This window comes from Thamnophis sirtalis, unplaced genomic scaffold (assembly GCF_051295495.1).
Source record: "Thamnophis sirtalis isolate CommonGarterSnake01/CBP01778 unplaced genomic scaffold, rThaSir2_p1.2 scaffold_9, whole genome shotgun sequence".
In the NCBI taxonomy this organism is placed as follows: Eukaryota; Metazoa; Chordata; class Lepidosauria; order Squamata; family Natricidae; genus Thamnophis; species Thamnophis sirtalis.
The window spans coordinates 11047010-11074818 of NW_028261389.1; the positions used below are offsets into that span (position 1 = coordinate 11047010).

General features: G+C 38.7%; 1 protein-coding gene across 19 annotated transcripts in view; it reads right to left on the reverse strand.

Annotated features, from left to right (window-relative positions):
- The window catches only part of LOC106553206 (pleckstrin homology domain-containing family A member 5), a 104209-nt gene that overhangs the window by 31588 nt on the left and 44812 nt on the right, over nucleotides 1–27809 (reverse strand). For 3 of the 19 annotated variants that reach the window (XM_087722815.1, XM_087722810.1, XM_087722807.1), the window contains exons 7-15: nucleotides 27344–27808; nucleotides 21661–22117; nucleotides 20307–20393; nucleotides 16834–16953; nucleotides 15964–16017; nucleotides 11166–11246; nucleotides 3534–3596; nucleotides 2096–2176; nucleotides 1810–1959 (exon numbers count right to left, since the gene is read on the reverse strand). In XM_087722815.1, the coding sequence (XP_087578941.1) occupies nucleotides 1810–1959; nucleotides 2096–2176; nucleotides 3534–3596; nucleotides 11166–11246; nucleotides 15964–16017; nucleotides 16834–16953; nucleotides 20307–20393; nucleotides 21661–22117; nucleotides 27344–27808 (1558 nt within the window). The remainder of the gene's footprint in view (nucleotides 1–1809; nucleotides 1960–2095; nucleotides 2177–3533; nucleotides 3597–11165; nucleotides 11247–15963; nucleotides 16018–16833; nucleotides 16954–20306; nucleotides 20394–21660; nucleotides 22118–27343; nucleotide 27809) is intronic. The other 16 variants (XM_087722819.1, XM_087722811.1, XM_087722824.1 and 13 more) reach the window with 9 other exon arrangements.

The window sequence follows — 27809 nt, forward strand, 5'->3', positions numbered from 1 at the left end:
AGAATTGACTAGGTCTTACTGGGTAGATGGAATTCTTTTGGTTCAGCTGTAAAACAGGGAATGTGCAAAGAAGACATTTGTTCCTATATAAACACTATCATATACTGTAAGTCTTTGATGTTTTAAAGGTAAACTGCAGTTCTTTCAGAGGTGTGAAAAAGATGAGATGGTGGATTTTAGCTATTCCAGCCAACTGTCAAGAACACTGATTTGGATTTTTGCACTGAAGAGGGACCAGGACTCAGTGGCCTAAGTACTCTCCTCTAGTTCCATGATTCTATATCTATAGGTAATTCTATATCTTCTAACTGAGTTGAGGTAGTAAATATGGGTTTGAAACATTTTGAGTCTGAAAGTGAAACATTCAGTATTTGCTCCGCATCCTTTGTAGCAGGGAAAAATCAGTAGTTTTAATTTCTTAATTTATGAATGTTTGACATTGGTGAGAAAGGACACCAACATTAACAATTAGTAAGGATTTTACATGAAGATGTCTGGACTTCAAAACCTGGTTGGGGAATTGGTTGGTTGGTTTTGGCTTCCAGGTTGGTGCAAGAGGCCTTCCAAACCCAAAATAGGACGTCGGGGGGGGGGGGACATGTGTGGCCGCCCTGTGCCCCATTTTGGGCCTAGTAAGCCTAGTGCACCAACCTAGAAGCCAAAAGTGTGGGGGGGGGACCATTGCGCATTCGGTGAGGTCATGTGCCCACCGACAGGGCACACAGGGGGTCACACACATTGCATTATAGGTGTGGGCACATATGTGCGCGCTTTCGGCACACAATGACAAAAAGGTTAGCCATCGCTGCTCTAGTTATTCCACTATGTGGAACTGACTTGTGTGCCACACAGCTGTTTAAAAATAGCTGGATCCTTTAATTACAGGTAGTCCTTGACTTACGACCACACTGAGCTCAGAATTTCTGTTGCTAAGTGAGAAATCTGTTGACCTTTGCCCCATTTTTAAGACCTTTCTTGCTACCGTTGTTGAGTGAATCACTGCCGTTGGTAAGAGAGTTGTTAAGTGAATCTGGCTTCTCCATTGACTTTGCTCGTCAGATGATTACAAAAGGGGATCACGTGATCCTGGGACCCTGCAACCATCATGAATATGCCAAGCATTCTGAATTTGGATCATGTGACCCTGGGGATATTGCAATCATCTTCAGTGTGAGAAACGGTGTCGTAAGTCACTTTTTTCAGTGCCGTTGCAACTTCGAAGGGTCATTAAATGAACTGTTGTAAGTTGACTACCTGTAGTTGTTCATCAAAACTAAGTAGGTTAGTAGGCTGTGTCGAAGTCTAGGCATCTAAAAATAGGATGTCTAGCAGCAGATAGGAGTTTGATAAAGGGCAGCTTGGGGATAATAACACAAAAAGAGCACAGATGGAAATGGCAAAGGAAAAGGCTCGGGATCTGATTTATTTTGACTAGAAACAAGAAACTGAAAGATTTGTGGTGATATATTTCCATGAGTGGAAATGACAGCTTAAATACATATGTCAGCTTGATGACCTCAGGATATTCTAAGGTAATTCATCTGATGAAGAATTCCAGTTTTTGCTAGAACAGGCCGTGCAGATTTTACCAATTTTTATTTTTTAAAATATAGGCATTCATTTATTCCACTGTAGCAAAATGATTTCCATCCAGACTTTCTAAACCTGCTACAGCTTTGGCAAATCCAAGACGAATCGGTATTTGCAAGCATGTGGCAAGAAAAAAACCACGCAGACAGCGCTACAATAAGAGACATCGCTAAGCGCACCCGTGAGTTTTACTAAGAGAAAAGAATTGCATTTTCTTACCGCCGTAGCCCGAGATACTTCTCGGCAAGTGCTAAGCAGGCCATTCTGCAAATCATCCCTCTGTAAGATGACATTTTGTATGGCAGCTGGATTTTCTGCATTCATTTGTATCTCTTGGCTGGCCGATAGCAAAGCTTGCTCAAGCGTGTACTGCGGTAATAAAAAGAATAATTTTTTAATGTTCTGCATCATTGGACTGATTTCCTTTTTACGTCATTTATCAGTGTTCTGATAATAAAGCGTGCAAAATAACATAAATCTGGAATAATAAATATAATTATCCTACTTTTTCCTTGTGCAGCTGCTGAAGCTTCTCTTCGAGGGCCTGCACGACTTTATCTTGTTCACATAATCGGCTAAGCTTAGCCTAGTGCAGAAGAAAAGTTATGGATAATTCGTGCCAATAGCTGCTTTGAAATACTGACTATAGATACACAGACTCTATAAACACATGTGCGTGCAGAGACTGGGAAAAAAATGTCCAACAGCGGAGCTTCACCTTTCAAGTCAAAATCATGCATTTAGCTGGAAACAGAATTTCAAACATCTTTATCAATCCTCTTAGGTACAATATTTTGGACTACTGGTCTCTCTGGATGTGTAAGTCTCTATCTGCACATAGAGATTAGTTTCAAGTCAGGCATATAATACAGATAGCCCTCGATTTACAAAAGTTCATTTAGTGACTATTCAAAGTTACAACGGCACTGAAAAATCTGGCTTATGGCAGTTTTTCACAGTTACAACCTTTGCACCATCCACCCGGTCACTTATGACCACAATTGAGCCCAAAATTTCTGTTGTAAAGTGAGATCTTTTGTTAAGTGAGTTTTGCCCTGTTTTACCACCTTTCTTGCCACAATCACTGCAGTTGGTAAGTTAGCAACTCAGCTGTTAAGTGAATCTGGCTTTCCCGTAGACTATGCTTGTCGTAAAAGGTGATCACGTGACCTTTGGACACAGCAACGGTCATAAAGATGAACCAGTTAACAAGCATGGGGATGCTGCAACGGTCGTTAAGTGTGAAAACTGGTCGTAAGTCACATTTTTCCAGTTGTAACTTTGAATGCTCAGTAAACAAATGGTTGTAAGTTGAGGGCTACCTGTACTTCCATGTATAGACTGACTCATTTTGGTACTAGGACCTATGTCAGAGATGTCTAATTCATTTAAATGAGGGCCACATCAGGGTTGTGTTTGACCTTGGAGGGGGGCCTGGCCAGAGTGTGCGTGGACAACTCGACTTCACTCATGTGATCAAATGCTACTTTTGCTAGTAGTTTCTTTTGTCAGCACACTGCTAGCGTAAACGGAGCTTGTGAAAGTTGTGCGTGGCCCTTCTGGGCTGTTTTCAGCTTCAATGGCCTCCTGCAGCCTCCTGCCAGGCAAAATGGAGCTGTGTTTTCAATGGCAGAGGAACAGACAGCAGGCTGGTCCATCACTGTTTCCAAGGCAACTGCGTGGGCCGGATTTAAGCACTGTGCGGGCCAGATCCAACCTGCGGGTCTCGAGTTTGACACCCCTGAGTTATGTGATTTACCTTCAGTACCTGCAGAGGATATTGTACATTTTCCCTAATGGTTCAAATTTATCCCAAAGTATAACTCAACTCTGCTGCAAAAAGCTAGAAAGAGTTATTAGGCTGTTCACTTACAAACACAGCAGTTTAATTTAAAAAACAAAATTTTAAAAAAATCAATATTCAGAGAGCTAACAGTACTCACATCAATATCCAGTTCTTCTGATCTGTATTTGTACAGAGTAGGCCTACTTTCATCTTGCGTCAGCTACAATAAGGAAAAACACTGCCATCAAACCACTTCACTAAAATCAAGTCAAGCCAGGCATTCCAAAGCGAATGTTTAATTAAGCATACATTACTTCAGATCAAAATGTTAAGCACTTAATATGCCTTAATCAACACACACTATGTAAATTTCGTTCATAATGGATGCCAAATTTAGACTGTCAGAAAGGAGAACCGTTTTTATTCTTGCTGGAAAGCTTCCCCAAAGATGAAAACGGAATGGCGTATTATCATCTGTGAGCTTCAGATAATTATCGTAAAATAATCTAAATTTAGTTTTGTTAGCCACTCAAATAAACAAGAACCCCCATGAAGCCAATTAGGAGTACATAAATCAGTGATATCAAAGATCTGACGTCCTAACAGCAGAGAATAAATCTGTATGTGGGAATTCAGAATATGAAGCTCCATCCTGCTTTATTTTACCTTTCAGGAAAGCTCTGTTAAACTCTTAAGAGGTTATATTCTCAGTTACATCTTATGACAAACAGAAATACAATTGCCTATAGATAGGGCCCTACTATTCTGGGTGTATTTTGTCAAGTTTTCCTTTAAAAATTGCTTCTCACACAACAATGTGCATAAAAAGATTTCTCTGTCTTGAACCAGTAGTTCAAAATGTAAAACATTGGAGGAACGTAGGAAGTATTGAGAAGATAAGCATTTAGAGAAGAGGGGCAAAATAGCCCATTCTAGATTAATAGATACAGAATGGGAATTTCTAAAAACAGCAGGAATGTCGGTTACATGAGATTTCCCAACTTAGTTCTAGTATAAACCATCGTTCTGATACTTCCTTCCTCAAGGGATATAAACTTCTAAATGTATTGCTAGTGCAATCAACTGTAGTGTGAAGGAAATTGTCTATGCCAGGGGTGTCAAACTCGCGGCCCATGGCCCGGATACATCATACGTTGGCCATGCCCACGCCTGGTTTAGCGAAGGGGGAAAAATCATGATACAACACGTGACGACGCCCTGAGGGCGCGAGTTTGACACCGCTGGTCTACGCCTTATATTAATTCTCACTCTACGTTTTAAGACTGCTGATTAGCAAGATTCTTTTTTTTAAAAATTGTGAAACTCTATGGAATGGTGGCGGCAGAATCTTGTAAGCAAATCTATAACTTTTCCATTAATAAATGGGCAGAGGCCCAATACAGATGTAACGCCCTCATGTGATTGTGGGCGCTTCCCCATTCCTTTCCACTCTTTAACCATGATCTTGTGCTAGGCCTGAATCCGCAGTAAATCAATTTTATAATTAAAAGTAATTTTAGAATTACAAATGCTTCAAAATAAATTTGCAAAGCCTGAGGTAAAAGGACAAGTGAGTTTGGAGCCAAAGTGATGAATGAAGACACAACTTTATGGTCAGGAGAGTAGAAGAAGGGAAAGAGAAAATGCCTAACTCGTTACATCTGTACTGAGGCCATCACAACAAACACTTTACCATAGTTCTGAATCCTTCACAACATCACTTAAGTTATTAATTCTCAAAATATCAATTTCCCTCCTCACTTTCACATTCATGCACAGCATTTTTGTGTACGCAATTAGATTAGAAGCCTAACCTCATTGTGTTTAAAACAATAAAACTGAAAAGACAAAGATGAGGCAAGGATTTAGCAAGTCAAATATTTCAATCACAGAACAGATCCGCCAAAGGTTTTTTATTTTTATTTTTTAAAGTGTTTCATTTCAAGGCATCTATCCTCATGCAAATGCGCTTGGTGACAATCCGAGAGAATGCACTGTGTATTAAAGCCATATAAATAACTTTGCTTTGAAATGAACATTTAATGAAATGAGCACGGGAAGATGAAAAAGCCACAGCACCTTTAAAATTCAGAAAGATTATATATTTTAATTTGGTATGAAGTTTAGTACCTTGTTTTATAAACCCACTTGAATATATTCTACACAATTCACCTTGATAGGAGAAAGAATTGAAGAATGGAAATATATATATATATATATTTTAATGAAAAACAGATATGCTCAAATATGTTGATGTAAATCTGGCCGGGCTCTCAAAGGAGAAAGATATGAATCAATCTGCAGAAATTATAGGATGAAATATATGTCTCCAGCTATCATTTTTTAATGAAGTTATAGACAATTCTGAATCATAATGACCTATTTTTTTATATCCTAAAACTGAAGCAAATGCACTGATAATTTCCTAAACTTCTTGGAACAATATAATCTAATTAACACCCTGTCTTTCTAAAAATAATGACAATTATCAACAGCACATTCTATCAATCTCACATATTCAGAAGGAATACTGATTCTTATGTAGCGTTTGTCCATAATGTAATAATAAGCCACACATCAATGACACTGAATTTCACATTCTGTCTGCTTTCAAACAAACCAACATTTTCAGTTAGTTTTTATCTTTAAAACTGTTGATACTACCTTGAATTGAAGCACAGATTAACAATTACACTTTAAATTCAGTTATAGGCTTGGAATCAGAGGGAATTGGCTCCAGAGTATTTTAAACTACAGAAAACAAAAAGAAATAACAGTATCATCAGTCTTTTACAGTAGCTTGAAAATTATGTTCTAAGGAATAGTGCTGTCAAGAGTTTTTCATTTTGAAAACTGCCAATGGTAAAATAATATTTCATGGAATGACACCTTGTCCACTGTATCTTCAGATCTCTATCAAATGTTGAAAAATGTTGTAAACATTTACGTATTCTAAAATAAGGTCAGCTGAAGAGGGAAATAACTTTCCAAATGGAAAAAAGCAAATTCACTCTATTAACTAATCTAATATCATCCATTTTTAGAGGATAGTTGAGGGAGGGATATTTGAAACTCAAAAAGAAGAGGCAGCAGCAACAGCGTTTAAATCAGGGGTGTCAAACTCACAGCCCCCGGGGCCGGATGTGTCACAAAGTGGCCACGCCCATGCCCAGTTTAGTGGAGGAGAAATTTAAAAATGTTGCTTAGAAATAAGCATGAAGCCTAAGGGCACTAGAAAACTTTGGCAACTTTGAGAGAGTAATGAGGGGAAAGAACCATTTCAAATGCAGTCGAAATGCCACAATGAACACATGGGATTTATAACTATTACTTTTGATAGATTATAACAGCAATATATCGTATGTTTGCTAAGTACTATTTTAAAAAGATGAATTTATCATGATAGCTATTCTGGAAATGGCATATATCAAGGCTAATATTTAAAATGCAGAATTAAACAAAATGAGCCTTTGGACGGGTCCAAAGTGCCCTCGGGCTGAGGATTCTGGTATTACTAAGGACTGAGAATTACAGAAAATGTAGTTAGTAGAATGTCTTCTTTCAAAATGATGCCCTAAAACTATCATTTCCTATCTTATTCTGACAATAACTTTGCACCTGGAAGCTTAGTAAAATGAAATAAAACAGAATATTCCTAAATAATTCTTGGCAACACAGACAAAAATGGATTAACAAAAGAACTCCCTCTTCAAACTTTTGGACTTCACAAACAATGAGGCACTTCCCATAACAACTGCTTGGAAAGCATATCCTCTGCAGGGGTGTCAAACTGGCAGCCCATGGGCTGGATGCGTCACATGCAGGCCACGCCCACCCCAGCTCTGCGAAGGGAAAAACGTGATATGTCGTGTGACGGCAATGTGACATGGTGACTTCTATGGATTCTAAGTCTGTAGAGGGCAACCAGCTATTATGCTTCCACCAATTTCCTCAATTTGGAAACATCTGGGGGAGCAGGGCACCAATAATGCCAGGTTTACCCTCACACTGGGGCTTCCATACATTTTCCGCATTCACCGTATGTTAAGCATCTGCCTGTCACAAAATTTAAAAATAAGTCATTTGTCTTTTGTAGCTGATCATAATATTGTTGGCAAATAACAGGCATTGGATGCAACTCAAAGTAGGAAGCCTCATGAGATCACAAGCAGATTTGAAAATCTGTTTCAACCACTTGGCTCAACCTCTTACGAACCACAGAGAGCCGTGGGCATCGGTGAGGGAAGGGGTGGGGAGAGGCCAATGATGAAATGTGTTTTGCAGGGGTGGGTTCTGGCCGGCTTTACTGCTGTTTTTTTCGTGCACGTGCTTTACGCACACATGCACAGTTCAATTAAAATTGTTCTGCGCATGCGCGGAACTTAAAAACAAGATGGTACCACTGACCGGGGAACTGGTTCGGGGGCGTGGCAGGCCTGGCTCATTGCTGGTTCTAGCAACCCACGCCGCCATACCCCTACCAGTTGGGCCGAAGTGGGCTGGAGAGGTAGGAACCCACCTCTGGTGTTCTGACATCAACATGTATACGCTTCTCCTTATATCCTTGCATATCACAAGGCATGTGTAAAGGAGCAGTCCTTAAATCATGACATGGGGTTCATTTCGCCATCTTGGTATCATCTTGGCCAGCTGCAGAAGCCTGGGCAGAGAATAGTGGCTTCTGAAGTGTAAGAGTTGCGTTTAGGAGTAAAAAACTAGGAAGGAGTCATGCAAAGGGAATTGCTCAGAAAATGAATTTTGGGGTGCTAACTCTTCTGTCATAAATACCTTGCTCATTTCAAAGATCACTTTACTCCCTCTTTTTATATATCCTTGCGGATAATTTGAGTATTTTTAGCTACTTGAAACTATGGGAACATTTCTGATCTTAAAGGAAACCATTCAGGGCAAGCTAATTGATTAAAATTGTAATTGTATTATTGTAAGCCGCCCTGAGTCCCCTCAGGGAAAAGGGCGGCCTATAAATGCTAAATAAAATCTAAAAATCTAAAATCTAAATCTAAAAGCTGCAAATATATTTCCCCCAGTTACCATCTGGATATTCTGAATTAAATATTTGCAATCGATAAAGATGGTATGTTGAAAGCCACCCCAGCTGTAGAGTAAGGAAGATGAGCTTGACAGAGTTATGCTATCTCTGTTGTCACAGTGTAAAACGTACTTTAAGTTCACAACAGACAGTTACTGTCCAGAAAAAGCCCAGACACCTCCCTAATTCACTGAATTAAAAGTAGGAGGGGGTTTAATAACACAATCAAACCTGCAAGATTCTGATATTATAAGGTATAGGTTCCTCTCACATATATGTGCTAGTTGTTTCCGACTCTAGGGGGCAGTACTCATCTCCGTTTCAAAGCCGAAGAGCCAGTGCTCTCCGAAGACATCTCGGTGGTCATGTGCCCGGCATGACTAAATGCTGAAGGTGCACGGAACGCTGTTACCTTCCCACCAAAATAGTGGTTCCTATTTTTCTACTTGCATTTTTACGTGTTTTTGAAATGCTAGGTTGGCAGAAGTCTGATATTATAGCCACTCTCAATACAAAATAACCTTCCTGCGGAATTGATTTCTAGTCGGTGTAGTGTAACTGACACCAACAAGTGGCACTGAGCTGACCTTAGCTGATCTCAAAAAGCTAAACAAGATAAGACCTCACTGGTACTTGGATCAGAATCCAGCAAGAAATTCTAGAACCATAAACGACATTGGGAAGATGGGGAAAAAGACTTCTCACCCAGAGCCTCCAAGAAGGGAATGGCTGTCTAGATGCCAAGAAAACTGCATGGGTGTATTCATATAACCACCAGGAGGTCAACTTCAGCTCCAGACAGCTGTGACCCATCCCTTCAAGCTTGGCAGGAGGGGGTATGAGAAGGATCATGCCAAACATAGCAGATTAAACCTTGAAAGCAACTATTCCCAGCTGCTCATTCAATTCAGCTTGCTTGCCCATGCTAAAGATCCCCTTGTGTAGCTCCCTCCTTCCTTCCTCAAAACCCCATGTAAGACAATCAGCTACAAAATGATTTACTGAAAGACAAATCAATATTTCCAGCTTGGGAAAAAGTGAAACTAGTTAAGTAAAGTTAAGCAAAGAAAAAGATAGCAACGAGGAGCCTGTGCTTTCTTCATATTCTTTTCATTTTATTAAACTTCTATTAAATTCATTTTATCAAAACCTTCCTAAGAATTTTATTTTCCACACTTGGCTGTCGATCGTTAGCAACCTATCCAGCCTCAGAGAAGTTTAAGAAAGTGAAGCCAAGATGTTTATTCACTGTAACGTTGCACGTTATACATTAGTTTATTTTTTAAAAAAAATAATAACACGGTAATTCTCAATGAGAAGTGGTGTTTACTTAAAATCTAACTAAAGCCCACACGTTTGAGCAAAATTGTAATAGCACAATGGTTGTTCATAGAGAGAACACCACGGTCCCTGAAGTTGTGGAATCTTGGCAACCACTAAGCTTGCCAAGTATTTTCCTAAATAGATTTATTTACACTGTTTCCCCAAAAATAAGACCTCCTCGGATAATAAGCCCAATCGGGCTTTTGAGTGCATGCACTAAAATAAGCTATCCCCCCCAAATAAGCCCTCCCTGAAAATATTGCAACACAGCAGCAGCCATGAGGTGACCATGCCCACTGCCTCAAAACTAATAAGACCTCCCCGAAAATAAGGCCAAGTTCTAATTTCGGGGGCTAAAAGAAAATAAGACCCTGTCTTATTTTCGGGGAAACACGGTAGGACCTAGGAAACAGATCTGGTACGTCCAGGTTTATCTACCACACCTACAGGGTCAAGAATCGAATCTGTCCAAGCTCTCTGTTATTCAGCTACTAAAGAAAGTTGAATGCTCTCTGTTCATAGGCATCAATGATCTTCCATGTTGGTCCAAGGTCAGATTTTGAGTTCAATTTGAGTTTGGAACCTGGGAGCCCCTGAGATCATAAATTGGAAAAAAAAGGCTTTATGTGTTAAAAAAGGAAACAGATCCCCATTACCAATCAATTTATTGGGCATTCTGTGAAATATAGGATGCTCAAGTTTAAATGATTATCCCAATGATTTTCTAACAAATATTGTTGATGTTATATTTCCATTCAGCATAATTTCCTCTCTTTATAATCATGACTCAAGACTGGCTTTGTTTGCTGTGACTTTCTGAACATAGTGCTCTTAAGGAGCTATATTCCCCAGATCAAAATGATTTTGATCCTTTTTAACTCCCAAGAGCGACAAGAAAACGAGCAAGAGAGGGAAAGCACGCAATTGTCCAGGAACCTATAACATTTAGTAATTTTTTTCCCCCTCGAACAAAAAGCTGCCAGAAAATGACAACACGGCTGGCATGCTTTTGCATTAAACCAAGATTAATTCCTTCAAAGGCAAAAGAAAAAAAAGAAAAAGGAGATTGTATAGATCCATGCTAGGACAAATGTCGGAAGCAGAATATATGGGGTTTACCTACAAAAAGCAGTCATTTGTTAAATATTCTGGAAAAAGGGGGGGGGGATAGGTTATCCAAAGGGAGGGGAGTGGGGGGACACTCAATAGTCAAGGACAAGTACGTTCAGCAAAGCCATGCTAGTGATACCGCAACATTGTAGGAAGCATGGATGATTTGTGGTTTTTCCAAAAAACAAAAACAGGGGAGGAACACCAATGTTATGGATAAACTGGAGGGGAACAACCAAAAACTGTCACTGAGGAAAAGTTTTGCAATGAGAAAAAGCAATTTCATTCACTAATCCAAGACCTTACTTGATGGTACAGTTGTGGTCTTAGCGCCGAGTTCTCAATCATAGTGTGAACCAAGATGATTAAAGGTTCATTCTCTTTCATCTATTTCAAATCAGGAGGAGCATACAGCAAACATCAGTTTACAGCACGGCTAGATTTGAAAGACGACACTGTAAATATAGCCTCTACTTTAATTGTTTTCCATTAGTGCAGCAGTTTATAATTCCTCTCATGATTAGTAAACTTGTACATTCCAAAGAGCTCGTTTAAACTAAACCGGGGGGAAAAAATAATCTATGAATTTAAACTAGATTGGTGTACATTCCGTATTAGATTAAGCAATAAATATCATTAATAAGATTCTAGAAAGCTTCCCGAGACAGAACATAATTAATTGAGATGAATAAGGTACTATTTTCATTACTCTGTTTACATATACTCAATTTGCAAAGATTAAGACATGTAGTAGAGTGTAGGATAAAAAAAGCTGTGTAATATAAAGACCTGTTCTGGGCAAAATAGAGGTTTTTGGAGCCAATCTTTTAAAATCTAAGGTAGCAATGATGCACCAACTTGGAGATTGAATGGCTTCACTCAATTTTTCTCTCTGTTAAAAGTAGCTTTTTCTCCTCCAAACCCTAAAGTAGGTCCAGGTGTAGAGCTAAGATAAGTCATGTATGAAATATGGCCAGCAAGAATTGTGGTTATATTACTATTCTACGGCGTAAACTATAAGCTTTTTCCCCCCAATGAATGCCAATTTAATTTTCATATACATTTCATGACCTTCAATATAATATTATAAATATGAATAGTTTTTTTTCTGAAAATGTATTAATGTATTTACTTCAGCCTCAATTTTCTTTTATGATGACTGATGATTATTTAATAGTATTTATTTATATTTGATGCTTTGTAAGCCATGTTTGCTTATTACCATATTGATCAGTAATAAAGTTTTGGAAGTCATAAGACCAAACAGAAAATTCTGAATACTTTCAATTCATTTATTGGACTTTCTAGCTCCATTGGAAAAAAAGGTGGGTAAGTGCTCTTGACATAGAGCTTTTAAGGATTTGTTTCAACTAAAACATGGTGCATCCGTTTAATACCATTCAAGAAAATGCACCAATGTACAAGTGGAATTTTAGTTTATATGTGTCCCGATTCCACTGATCTATTTACTTAGGAAAAAGATGAAAACAACTTGGCATTGCAATATGAAAACCAGGAAATAAATGACAGAAGATATACACTGAAATGAGAGATGGGAACTGTTAATAGAATTGCAATAACTGGCTAAGAGGTCAGTGCCAAACTATGGTAGATTTTCTATGTGTATGTGAGGAAGGCAGCTGGCTTAACCAAGGGCTGGTTTTTCTTTTTAAATTGCAGATATTTTTTCCCCATTCTAACAATCTGTTCCAACATCATTTAAAAAAGGGGCTGTTACTTAATGCAACAGGTTTTCCATGATGAAATTTAATAGGAGTCAATTATATATTTTTCCTAAATACAAATAACGTTGCATGTTTTCTTAGGTACCAATATTTTATTTATGCCAATGGTTTTGTGGCTGTTGTTAGTACAAGGGAAGGCAGATTGCCTTTCAGAGTTTTAATTCATTTCTGTCAGTTGCAAAGATTCTATTGTGTACAACAAATGGTAATATGTGAAGCAGGGACAAAAAAACATGGATGTGTTTTTAATCTCAGAGAACAGTTAGTTTCTATTGTTGATGTAGCAATTTCAATTTCAATCCATTTGCTTAATAATGATTTACTGGGAATGTTTGAATTAATGTAACACCAGCTCTCAGCTGTCAAAACTACCATCGTTTTTATTCAGAAATAGGCCTGTGATGCGCACACTTCAGACAGGAAGTATGAAATGTCTGTTCAGGAAGTCTAGGGCAATTTGCCACAGCTGACTCGCTGCAAGACAATTCTCCGCGGGACAATTCAACCCTGTATTAATTGTTGAATTCAGGTACTTTTCTTATTAGTGATCATGCTTTTGTCAAAATTATTATAACTCTTTCTGGATTGGCTTTATTTTATTATTATTATTGGCCATGGGTCCGTCGAAATTATTTTAACATTTGTACTTGTTGAATTGTCCCACAGCGAGTTGACCAATCCCGTATTCAGGATAATAGCAGAGCCAAAACCCATAGAAGAAAATATCCGTAGCTCAGGGTTGAACTGTGGGGTCCTTGGTGCACTCTAAACTGGGTGCTTTTCTTGCAGACCCAAAGGTGATTTTTTTCAAGAGGCAACTGGACTTTCTTGTTTTCCTTTGAAGATGTTTTGCTTCTCATCCAAGAAGCTTCTTGGATGAGAAGCGAAACATTTTCAAAGCAGATGTTTTGGGACAACTTATGACCTGGATGACTGAGAACCTCCACAGACATTTTCTTGCAGAGGTTTCATTACCAAATTAGGTAACATCATCAAGTGCTAGAAGCAATGAAATGTCTGCAAGAAAATAACCAAGCTTGGTGAGCACCAAGGATCCAGCAGAGCAAAAGCTTGTGCGAAACTGCAGCAATACATCTAAAAAACTCTGCAGGATGTAGAGGTTCCTTGCAGATAGGGAGTCTCTGGAGACATTGACTTAATCGCAATTCCAGTGTGCTAAAACTGGGCTATTTCAGAGTCTCTGAGTGATCTGATCACTGATGTATTGATACGGGGGAAGAATGAAAATTGATGTCTTTCAAGGGTTATTCAGAGTTATTCCTAAAACGACTCAGAATAGAGTCCTCTATTCTAAAACAAATGTCTGGAATGAATGTAAATACAAGCCTACTGCCTCTAGTTTGAATATTTTAAGCTGCCCAAAGAAATCCAGCAACATGACTTAAAATTATTGCACATTAATTCCCGCATGCATTGAAATCCAATTCAGTTTTCAGCATTGCTAGGATAAGCAGGCAAACCCAGTCTGTCAAAATTTTGCAGACAGCTGAAAATCTTGTGTCAGCGTTACCCAGAGCCACCATAAAACCCGTCTTTTAAATGAAGCAGGGACTTCCCTAAATTTCATTTCACAGAACAGATTTAATTGTCGTACCTTATTAAATATATATATTTGCTTCAAAAACATATTGAGCAATACATTGTACAATAATATGAAAATCAGCCTCTTCAGGGAACATGTGGTATTAACAGCACTACTTAGGGAATGCTAATCTGTTTTTAGCATCCTTGAAAATGCTTGCCATTTTCTCCTGCAGATTAACAGTTTGTAAAAGTGTTTCAATTCAAACGGTTCCGAATGTATAACTTTTATTTCTGGGCAGGCTGAATGAAAAATCCTGCGAGTTTCTTGCTTGAGACGCCACCAAAATTCTTAAGATATGAAGTTAATTGAGTTTCATGTTTCAAACTGTTTTAAAGGAAACAGTATGAACACTCTGACTGCACATCACAGTAGCGTGCATTGCAAACCTTTACGTTTCGAGTAAAAAGTTTATAAAACGAAGAGATTTTATGTTGGGTCCAATTAATAAAAATGTTGGCCGGCCTCAGGTAGACAGCGTATCCCACTGCGGGATAATGTTGGCTCAACAGCATTTCAATCAAAAATTTAGCTTTATGATTGCAAAGACAGATGGTGATGAAAAAGGAAAAGTAGAAATCTGGAAAGAACTCCCAATTTCTTTAGCAAAGAGACATTAGTCACAAAAAGATAATGGCAAGATTTTCCTTTTTGTCAGCTGCATTTGGTGAAGCCTGATCTAAGTAAGGGAAAACATCTGCAGTATATAAATATAATGGCACAGACTTGTGTCCCAAGTTTAATAATAATATTTAATTCAGAAAACAAATAGTCAGTGGAAGAAATAGAATTAACTATCCCTAAAATGTCTTAATTTCACCATTAGCATTCTAGAAAGGACCACACAAATTACAGGAAGTCCTCAGCTTAAAACCATAATTGTGAGTGGTGCAGTGGTTAAAGTGCAGTACTGCAGGCTACTTCTGCTGACTGCCTGCAATTTGGCAGTTTAAATCTCACCAGGCTCAAGGGTGACTTATCCTTCCGAGGTGGGTAAAATGAGGATCCAGATTGTTGGGCTGGATTCTGTAAACCACTTAGAGAGGGCTGTAAAACACTGTAAAGTGGTATATAAGTCTAAGTGCTATTGCTAAGTGCTGTAATTGGGACCAAAATTTCCGCTGCTAGGCAAGGCAGTTTTTAAGTGTGCCACCCCTGATTTTACAACCTCTTTTTTTTGCTATGGTTGTTAAGTGAACCACTGCAGATGTTATTAGAGTCACGTGATCATTAAGCAAACCTGGCTTCCACCACTGACTTTGCTTGTTGGAAGCCGATTGGGAAGGTTGCAAATGGCGACCACAAGACCCTGGGATCTTGCAATCATTAAATGAATACATGCTGGTTGCCAAGTGCTAGAATTTTTATCGGGTATCACTGGGATGCCTGCAACACAATTGTAAGTGTGAGAACGGGTTGCAAGTCACTTTTTTCAGCACTGTTGTAACTGCACTGAATGGTCACTGAACTGAAACAATCACTAAATGAATGGCTGTAAGTTGAGGATTGCATGTAGTAATTCAAATAGCACATCCCAAATGATATGGTACATTTTTGGGAGATCTAGCAATAGACCAATAGGAGCAAGAGAGGTGTCTTAGCAATTAAAATTGTGCCACTTAACCGCTGCAGGAACTTTTTCCCACTATTTTAAAACGGTAGCAGGATTTCAGCAACCTTGTCAAGTTCCAAGTGACAAAAAAGAACCAACATATTGTTACATATAAACATACAAAAGAGAAGCTTTAAGTCCCACCTGGTGGTCCAAATAAATGGCATTCCTTTGGAGATGATGAGAAAGAATCTCATTCTAGCAACCAGCATTCAGAGAGGAAGGAAGGAAGGAAGAAAGAAAGAAAGGGACAGATACGAAGAGGTGAAAAAGTCATTCAAGAAAGAAAAGGACACCACACATCTTTACTTTTAACAATTTTAAGATTATACTTGCAGATGTCATACATAAAACTCAGCGAAAACTGAGAACTGCAAAACTGACATTGGCGTTTAGATGGATTAAGTAATGTTTCATTGGCATACAGAAACTAAATTTTTTTTTTAAAAAAAAATCATACTGGCCTTTAAATTAATTTTAACGAATTAATTTAATTAGCGAGGTTAAGTTAAGTACGGTTGCAATTGCTCTCAACAAGTCTTATTAGCTACAAAAATTAGCTTTCAATATTAAAACAAAATGAAGAAAAAAAACCACAATACATCATGTTAAATCCATTCAAACTATAAACCCTTTGATACGCGTGGATGTATTTCCTGCAGCAAAAAACAAAACAAAACACCAATTTGTAAGTTTGTCGCAGGGACGAGAAAAAGAGAATGAAACACTTTATGCCAGATTGTATTTACGGCCCTTTTCTAACCTATTCTGGTTTCAGAATTGGGTGTCATCTAGAAATTTGCATAATTTAAGAGTTCATGACAGTAAAATGCCTTTTGAATTACTCTCTTCGTTTGGAGATCAATGTATCTCACACCAGAACTCAAAGGGTTGATAGCAGAACACCACAGACAACCAGCAAAGTAAAATCCACAGTTAGGAGATGGCGGCCCAAGGCTACAGTGTTGGAATGAGGGGAAAATGGCACATGAGAAACATCAGTTCATAGCTGACCTTTGGACTGCTGGCCTCAAGTTTTAGCTGCATGAGTTGTGCTAATGTGTGTTCCCGGATACTACTCAGTTCGGCCTGCTGCCTTCTCAGCTTTATAAGCAGCAGAGTGAGCTCCTCTGGCTAAAGGAACATTGGGTAAGAAGCCAACAGTGGAAAATTAGTTTCATTCTTGTCCTAGACAAAACTTCGGTTTTACACTTGCATTCAACAATGCTAGCCAGTATAGTATAACCAAGTTATGTTTAGTCCCTTTGGAGTAAGGGAACCGATGATGCTTTCCAACAAAAACAGTCTCAACCAGGGGGAACCAGTTTGGAGTGAATTCCTCCAGTGAATCAAATAGAAGGATGACGGTTCCACCACAAAACCGCGGTAGACGAAAGCGCGCTCGACGAAAGCGCGTACCTGACGTCATCACAGCGCGACGAAAACATCACGCTGTGAGCGGTAAAGTTAAAATTAACGCGAAAACCTTACCCTAACCCCCCCAAACCTAACCCTAAACCTAACTCTAAGCCTAACCCTAACCCTTAACCTAACGCTAAACCTAACGCTAATGCTAACCCTTAACCTAACCCTAACCCTAACGCTTAACGTAACCCTAAACCTAACCCTAACCCTTAACCTAACCCTAAACCTAACCCTAAACCTAACCCTTACCTTTATGTGAATCGGCTTGCTTTAATTTTATTTTATTTTAATTTATTTTTAATTTTTTTCGTCGCGCTGCTGATGATGTCACGTACGCGCTTTCGTCGGGCGCGCTTTAGTCTACCGCGGTTTTGTCGTGCCACGAGGATGACAACGGGTGTCACTGCAGCTAGTTTTATTTTGTGCATATGGTAGTCAAACTTGGTTTGGTTCCCATCCCACAAAGGTTCCCCCATCCCTGGGGGGAAAGCCATGAAGAGGCTGTGTGTATCCAAATGCCTTGATTATTTTCTCAGAAAAGTAGGGAAAGCTGTGGAAACTGTTAACTGATTCTAAGGATGGAAAAAGAATAAGACCCTGTCTTATATTCAGGGAAACACGATATTAAACTATGAATGCAGCCAATGCTTCCAAATAAGTTATTTTTATTTGATGTGTAGCAGTTTTAAACAAAATCTTATGTCTGGAGAAAGAAAAAAAAACTGCTCTACTTTTCCACAAGCTTCTAGTGCCAAGGAGAATCCTAAACGTGAATATTTTAAGACAGACAATTCTCCTTCACTCGAATGATCTAATTTGCTAATTTGCTGTTATGTGTCCTTTGCTTAAACAGAAAAATTCATATTCGGGTTAATAACATTTCATACATATGACATTCTATTGTGGATCCCAATTTCAGCTATTTACAGACAGCTTTCTCATTATTTGTCTTTTTGACTGTTAGTCTTCCATTTCCAAAACTGCCTCCTTTATGCTCCTGAAGTACTGCTGAGATTGATGTAAGTCCCCACCAGTAGGTCATCTAGTCCAACCCCTCCACCCAAGCAGGAGACCTTACACTATTTCTGATAGAAAATACCCAGTCTCTTCTGCAAAGCTTCCAGTGGCTTCTAAAGGCAACTTCTTTGATTGATTGTTCTCACTGTCAGAAAATTCCTCCTTATTTCTAGGTTGAATCTCTCCTTGATCACTTTCCATCCATTATTCCTTGTCTGGCCTTCAGATACCTTGGAAAATAGTTTGACCCCCTCCTCTCTGTGGCAGCCCCTCAAATATTGGAACACTGCTATCCTGGTCCGTCTCTTCACTAGACAAGACATACTCAGTTCCTGCAACCGTTCATCATATGTTTTAGTCTCCAGTCCCCTAATCATCCTGATTGCTCTTCTCAGCACTCTTTCTATAGTCTCAACATCTTTTTTAAAGTGTGGTGACCAAAACTGGATGCAGTATTCTAGGTGTGGTCTTACTAAGGTTTTATAGAGTGATATTAGTATTTCTACAAATGAATCTCATCACACTGATTCATGTATCAACAACTCCCAAATAACTTTATAGTCACCAAGCACTTATCTTTTCTGTATAGCAAACTGTAACCTTTCTATAATGTGCCATGTTCAATTTTCCTGAGCCAAGGACTTGTTCTCATATCTGATGAGAATATCCCATTCTTTGTAGATGCATCTGGTATAGACGAATAGGGCTGGTCAGAAGCCTTGGAATTAGGCCCTCAATTATTTTTATTTTTTTTACAGTTTTAGATTTGAACATCCACATTGCATGGTGTTAGACTTAAAAGTATATTCATAGCACACGATATTAGCAACTCTGATTGTATTTAACAAAGCCCAGCAGAGGGAGCTATCTTATCTTCATTACTATGTTTTATACTAATAAACTATTATTTCTTTGAGTATTTTGAGTGGAAGTCCTTGCGTATTCTACTACATGCTTACATCCGTGTATGTAATCCATCAGTATTTCATTTGGAAAAAACCTTAAAATACACAGAAACATACTCAAAAAGAAAAATAAATAAATGTAGTCATGGTTGAATTAAATGAATTTTTGGAAAAGTCTGCCGAAATCTATAATCTGTGAACTAAGTCTTTGATACATAACTGTCAAGTATTTCCAATGATGTGAATAAAAGTTCAATTACAGGGTAAATAACTTTGTCATACGACAGCATAATACATAACCAATTGCCTTAGAGCAGCAATTTTTCTACCTAATTGGGCCTCCCATCATGAAATAATAAAAACTTTCAGTAACTGGCATTTCCTCTTTATCATTCAATGGTAAGTGAAGCAGACGAAAAATAAAATATTTAAAAGTGCTCTCGACTGTAGTCCTGGAAGTGACTACATCAGGGGTAGTCAACTTTTTAATATCTACTGCCCACTTTTGTATTTCTGCTAGTATTAAAATTTTCTAACCGCCCACCAGTTCCATAGTAATGGTGATTTATAAAATAGGGAAGTAACTTTACTTTATAAAACTTATAAAGCAGAGTTACAGCAAACCCTTACCGTCCACCATGAAAGCTGGAACGCCCACTAGTGGGCGGTAGGGACCAGGTTTACTACCACTGGTCTACATCCTTCCCTAACAGGAAATATGCAGGTCAAACAACAGTTGAAACCAGAGGTGGTATTCTACTGGTTAGACCAGTTCACTCGAACCGATAGCAGAATTTGCAGGTGGCCCCGCCCATCCTCCCCGACTCTATGGCATCCCATTTGGAGCCTTTTTTTTGCCAAAAGCGGATGCGCAGAAGACTGAGCAGTAGGGAAGGTAAGTGACTACTACTCCTGGTTGAAACAAAGTAAGAACAGATTACCCTTGCAAAATTTAAGATATGCAGACAGAATTGACCTGTGGGAAAGGATATCCTTTATTTCCCGAATGAATCAGGACAGGAAATTGCATTTAATGTGGACCCCCGCAACTAGAACAGTTGTCAGACTGTATGCTGTATTTTATAGGTTGCTCTTAAATTAAAAAAAAAATGATGGGCTAAATATAAAAATGCCACTCACAGTTTTGCCTTGCAAGCTCTGGGGAGTAATAGGCTGTACGCTCAAGCCAGCTGGAATCGACCTTCTGTCAGGGACAAAGCCATGCTGCTATGGGAGGGGAGGAAAACAAAAACACAAAACAAACCATGGGCTTTGTAATTCAGGGCTTTTAGAACCAAAGGTTAAATGAAATATTTTTAACATGCTTTTTCTGAGTCAATTTATGATTTATGAAAAGAGTCCAAAGCGAAGGTGTTGGTTAATATTTTGTCAGTACAAACATCCTGAAATGTTGCATTTTCGTCTCAAAACTTTGCAAATAACAAGATGCTCTGGAGGACAGCACCTTTCTGATGTTAAAAACCATATTTATGGTAGCACTTATTTGCCACCTTATTTTGATGACGATCTCAAGGCAGCGAATAGATAAGAAAAATTACTACAGAGGCTCAAATGTGTCATCCTGACATATTTATTGGTATGCTTTCCCCCTACACTTGGCTTAAAACTTTCAAGAGTTTGGGAAGCAGATCAAGAGGCCAAGCAGGAGCCCCTACATCATTTCTGACAGGTGTCAGTCCAGTCTCTTCTTGAAAGCCTCCAGTGATGAAGCTCCCACAACTTCCAAAGGCAAACAGTTCCATTGACTGATTGTTCTCACTGTCAGAAAATTCTTCCTTTATTTCTAGGTTGAATCTCTCCTTGACCATTTTCCATCCATTATTCTTTGTCTGGCCTTCAGGGGCTTTGCAAAATAGCTTGACCCCGTCCTCTATGGGGCAGCCCCTCAAATATTGGAAGACTGCTATCGTGTCTCCCCTGGTCCTCCTCTTCACTAGACTAGCCCTGCCCAGTTCCTCCAACCATTCATTGTATTTTATTATCATTATCATTGTATTCCTTTTTGCCTCCAGTCTCCTAATCATCCTGGTTGCTCTCCTCTGTGCTCTTTCTAGTCTCTCAACATCTTTTTTATAGTATGGTGACCAAAACTGGATGCAGTATTCTAGGTGTGGCCTTAATCACAGCTCTCTTCCTAAAATATCAATATTTGGAACAAGTATCATATTTATAGTTAGAGGTAGTCCTTAATGTACGACGACTATCGATCCTGGAATTTCAGTTGTAAGTCAATTGACCAGAGCCATTTTTTTTACCAATTCTGCTCTCCTCTGCACTCTTTCTAGAGTCTCCACATCTTTTTTATACTGTGGTGACCAAACCTGGATGCAGTACTCTAGATGTTGTAACTGCTGTAAGTAGAGGATTATCTGTATTATAGGCAAATTGTAAATAAGAGATGGCTGCTGTGCATCTGGTCTATCTTTTAGAAGGACATAAATTGCAGCAAACTGTAGAAAGCAAAAGCCCTCACCTTGTTATGATGAGGTCTGTGTCGACGCTCAATGGTGACATCTCCTCTCTGTATCGGTGAGGACACTTCCGACCTGTAGTTCCTCTGAGGGGAGTATCCTTGGAAACCTGCTATTGAACCATGGGAAGGTGATGTGGGAATCAAATGCATTGCTTGATCAGATATATTAATCATGGTTTTGGGGCTACTTAAAGTACCGTGTCTGGTCAGAGTCGTTTGCTTATTGTAAAACTGCCGTTGTTGCCATTCGTAGAGTTGCCACATGGTGTCATCTCGCATCGATCTCCTTTTATCTTCCGCTGGCAAGGATCCAAGGGTCTTATCGTAAACACTGCAAAGGCTATCTGGCCTGGTCTTAGTATTTCTTGGAAGAGTGCGATAACCTTCTGGATAACGAGGCACGACTTGGGCTCGATGGCTTGGCATATTCCTTGGTAAAGTCTGATAAGAAATTATGCTGAAACAAGAAATCTCCGTTAGTTGATTTGGAAAATAAATGGGTACATTATAAGTAACATTTAAAAATTCTTTCCCCACATTTTATCTCTACAGGTTTTGCATTCTACTTGCAACCTTAAGTCAAACAAGAGAGAAATTTATACTTTACTCTGTCCCTTCAAGCCAAAAGAGGCTGCTCTTTAGAGGAGGTGATACCACTAGCAATCCACATGTAAGTCATGACGCAACTACTAGAATTTCACCTAGTCTGACCAATAATAATTGCAGTTTCAACAATGTGAGAGGTACCAATTTGAGAAGTTCACGCTAATGTATTTTTTAAAAATATACACTACCAGGGATTATCATTTGATATGAGTCAATCCAAAATTGATCAATGTTACTAGTTGCAGTTAGTAGTTACTAGTTGCAGCATCCTCATGATCCCGTGATCAAAATTCAAATGCTTGGCAATTGGCCTGTATAGGTAGTCCTCAACATACAACAGTTCATTTAGAGACAATTCAAAGTTACATCGGCGTTGAAAAAAGTGACGTTATGACCGTTGCCGCAACCCCACGATCAAAATTCAGACGCTTGGCAACTGGTTCATATTTATGACAGTTGCAGTATCCCGGGGTATTGGGATCTCCTTTTGCGACCTTCTGACTAGCAAAGTCAACGGGGAAGCTGGATTCGCTTAGCAACCATGTTGCTAACTTTAACAACCGCAGCGATTCATTTAACAACCTTGGCAAGAAAGATCGCAAAATGGGGCAAAACTCACTTAACAAATGTCTCGCTTAGCAAGAGAAATTTTGAGCTCAGCTGTGGTGGTAGAGCGAGGACTACCTGTGCAGGTGAAGGAGTGAGACAAGGGTTCTTTATCCAGCTTCCTCTAACCTAATTTCTCTCTCCCTTTCTGTATCTAGCATGTCCTACTCCCGAGGTAGTTGGCTTCTCATGTAGCTGCCTTTGGCAAAGGGAAGGGAGGCAGAGGAGAAGGGGGCAGGTTACCTCCCTGTGGGAAATACTATGACTCAACCAAGTCCCAATTCTCACAGGAGTAATGGGAACAGGTTTACAAGGGGAATGCTTGTTACAAGTCCTCCAGATCAGCTTCTCTGCTCCCCCAAGCAAAATTCAAGTTTTTAAAAAAAAATTAAAAACAATAATTTGATTTCTGCAAACTGCCTTGAAATTATGGAAAGGCAGGATAATCACTGTTAGAGATTTTTACGAGAAAGAGATTTGTTACTTCCTTGGGAGCAATGGGCTGATCTCCCCACTCCATTTTCACTCTAGATTTTATTGACTTTCCTGAAATTAATATTTATATTGTTTTTAAATAGCATATGTGGGCTTGTCAAGGGGGAGCACTACTTTTCCTATTTCCTCAAAGGCAAAGCAGGCATAAATCCTGCTGGTTTTGACAAATCCACTTTGAGCAAAGCCATCATTTCTAACTATATGGTCCGTGCTAATAATTCCATCCATATTTAACTAACAAGATGTTCTCCGTGATCAAAAGGATTGGCTTTCTGCCAATTAATAATGTGTTGTTAATAGCTTTTGCCATTTTAACATTTCTACAGTGGACTGAAATTGATTGGGAGAACAGCCAATGCAATGAATCTGATAGCAGCATTAAAGGATGGGATCACATGACAGAGGTTCCCATTCCCTACCCCTGCCTAAATTTAAAACAATGGCATTTGATCCAAACATCAATTTCTCCTTGATATGTTCATTACATAAGAGAGTAAGGTAATGTAATCTGTCTCGCTACCAATCAGAAAATTTCTAATCACATTGATTATAATACAGAAACCAGACATTGAGATGGACTAGGCCAGAGTTGGTTAAAGAAAACCATAGCAAATATCAGGAACACATGCAGAGAGAATGCAACTTTATTATTTTTAATTCAAAAAAGGAAGGGTTTTCTCCCCTCTATAAGGATCTATCTATCTATCTATCTATCTATCTATCTATCTATCTATCTATCTATCTATCTATCTATCTATCTATCTATCATCTACCTACCTACCTACCTACCTACCTACCTACCTACCTACATGCAGAGAGAATGCAACTTTATTATTTTTAATTCAAAAAAGGAAGGGTTTTCTCCCCTCTATAAGGATCTATCTATCTATCTATCTATCTATCTATCTATCTATCTATCTATCTATCTATCTATCATCTATCTATCTATCTATCTATCTATCTATCTATCTACCTACCTACCTACCTACCTACCTACCTACCTACCTACCTACCTACCTACCTACCGCCACAGTATAACTCTGGGTTGCTTACAAAATTAAGATATTAGCAGTAGCACTTAGACTTATATACCTCTTTACAGTCCTTTTTAAGCAGTTTACAGAGTCAGCATATTGCTCCTAACAATCTGGGTTCTCATTTTACCCATCTCGGAAGGATGGAAAACTGAGTCAACCTTGAGACTGGTGGGATTTGAACTGCCAAATTGCAGTCAGCAGAAGTAGCCTGGAGTACTGCACTCTAACCACTGCGCCACCGAGGCTCATAATGCTCTAAGTTTATTAAAGCTTCTGCTCTGACTTTATTAAAGTTGGCTTCCTTGAAATCCAAGGAACAGGCTTGACTGTCTATGGCAGGGATGTCAAACCGGCAGCCCGTGGGCCGGATGCATCATGCACAGGCCACGCCCACCCCAGCTCCGCGTATGGGAAAAACATCGCGAAACGTCACATGACAGCAATGTGATGCGGCGTGTTTGACACCTGTGGTCTATGGAGATTCTCAGTCAACCAGGTCATGGTTGTCCCAAAGGTGCTTCCTTTGTTTTTTTTCTAGAGGACGTTTCGCTTCTTATCCAAAAAGAAGAAGCTTCAGAACCTACAGAAGATTCTTGGATGAGAAGCAAAACATCTTCAAGGAAAAAACAAAGGAAGTTTAGTTGCCTCTTCAAAACGCACCTTTGGGATTCTTGACTGTATTCAATATTCATTGTTCCTTCTGAGTTGACTTTGGTCAATAGTTTTTCCCGTTAGTATCAGGATTTGGGGGGGGGGGATTCTTTTGTGCTTTTCTATTAGCAAGGCACGTTGAAGATTTCCTGGACTCCATGCCTGAAAAAGTTTAGTTTTCCAGTGATTAAAACCCCCTAATCACTGTTATTTCTACCTTCCGGCATGATCTGCATTTTCCCTATACTATTTGATTTAAATTCATTTGATTTAAATTAAACCACATTTTTGTAGTTATTTTATCAAAGTTTCACTTTAACTTAATTCCTGGAGTATAATATTTAAAATGTAACCATCAGAATCGGCCGCCTAAAAATTCTTTTGCAGAACAAAATATTCTAGTCTTAACTCGCTCAGTCATCAGGGACACATTTTAAAAGTCTTTAAATACTAAAAACACGTATTTTCATGTTTCCATGTATTTCTTTCTGTAAATACATCAAAAGCCAAGAGCACAGGAAAAATGTTAATTCCGTAACGTACTGTTTAAATTATCCCCTAGATCACTCAGCCAGTAACAGTTATTAAAAGCTGCTAGTGTTTTACATTAAAATGCCTTTCACTGTGTATAAATAACAATAATAATTCAGAAATATTTTGCTGCATTAGACTCATGTTCCAAATAGACTTCAAAGGTATGTTAATGTTAGCATTTTCTGTCACAAAGTTAAAGAAATTCTATTTATGGTTTAGAGAAATAATTGCACCTTTAGTTGACTGTAACAAAGCTATATAGTTAACACAACCAATTTCAAGGTGTGGGTGACTCCATTCAAAGCTTTTAAAAACACATATTTGCCATTAAAACTTAGGCCCTGATAGTATGGGAGAGCTCAAATCAGAGGTGGGCTCCTACTGGTTTGGCCCAGTTCGGCTGAGTGGGTAGTAACTTGGCTGGCCATGCCCCCCGAAGCGTTTCTATCGGCAGCATCATCTTGGTTTTTGCTTCTGCGCTGCTTCTGCACATTTTTTTAACCTACTGCACATGCGTGCGTAGTGCACATCAAGGGCGCAAAGTGCACCCACGCCCAAAGCCTGAGCGAACCGGCAGTAGAAGAAGCTGGAACCCACCGGGCTGGCCCACATCATGCTTATATTGATTGTAAAATGCTGTGATTGTTCTCAGCTGCTGTTTTATGTTGTGTTATGTTATTTATGTTTTTATTTATTGGTTGTATTTTTACTTTTGATTTTGTTTGAATTGTTAGCTGCCCAGTTTTTTATTATATATATATATATATATATATATATATATATATATATATATATATATATATATATGTATGTATGTATGTATGTATGTATGTATGTATGTATGTATATGTATATGATGTATATGTATATGTATATGTACATGTACATGATGTATGTGTATGTATATGTATATGATGTATATGTATATGTATATGTATATGTGTTGTATTTGAGCTGATAAATAAATAAAGGGAGACTAGTATAGATCTATTTCAAGCTATTTAGCTCTCATCAGCTAGCCATACCCTTACTGCGATTTCAGCTCAAACACAACACAAATGTAACAAAGGCAACAGTAAAAATATTGGCTTTCTATCTGGATGGTCTCTTGTGATGAGCCAATAGACAGAGAAAGGAAGCAGTATGCCTCCTCCCATATTTGGGCATACCAAGGGTTGTGACACTAAATACATACATACACAGACAGACAGACAGACAGACACATACACACACACATATGAAATGTGTTACAAATAAATAATAAATGGGAGCACATGGTTTTCTTGGAGAAAATTCTAATTTAAATCTATCACCATCAGTTAACAGTAGGAAAATTTTCAACCCAAGATCATTATGGAGATCTAGCAACTTAGAAACTGCTCGAAAAATAGAATTAAAAACTTTAATTTGGGAGTCCATGTTATCAATTCTGTCTAACCTTTAAAAAAGAAAGAAAGAAAGAAAGAAAATCTAGGAAGCTGGCCGGAACAAGAAATAAATAAGGAGTGATCTTTCTAGCTAAGATAACCCTTTATTCATGAATAATAATTACTGTTAGACCCAGATATTTGGAATAAGGAGAATTATAAATAATTTCTTCGTAGTTTCAGCTAGCATCTCACGGCTTGTTTGAAATATTGTGTAACACGTTCAAGGACCTTTCCAAATCCAATTAATATTCCACAGAACAAAAAAAATGAATCATCATACATACATTAAGACTTCAGATATTCATGAATCCTGAGATTACTCACCCTCTTGTTTCTTCGTCTTGTCCTTTCCCTCTCTGTATTTTAATCCACTGCTCCAACTGTAACATGGAATTAGTTCTTTGGATGACACGTTCGGATTCTATATGTGAATGCATGGCGTTGTGATGGATCCCATCGCTGGAATCTCCCAGGATGAGGTTTACCGCTTTCTCTGACCCATTTAAATGAACTGGCCTGTAATGGACTGATGAAAGTGTGCTGGCTGGCAAAGTTCCATACTCTGGCCCATAGGAATTCTGTTTTACACTGTTGATTTTTGTTAAGGGTCTATCGCGCCCGATTTTCTGAAATCCATACTTTTCTGCTTCTAAACATTTCTTCTCTTCCGTTTTGCAGACTTCTCGGTTCCGCTGATTGTTCTGAGTCTCTGGCTTAATCAGCTCTCGATGGTTGGGAATGTTATTGACTTCACGAGGTGCTGTGCTTTCAAAAGTAATCTTGTCTGCTC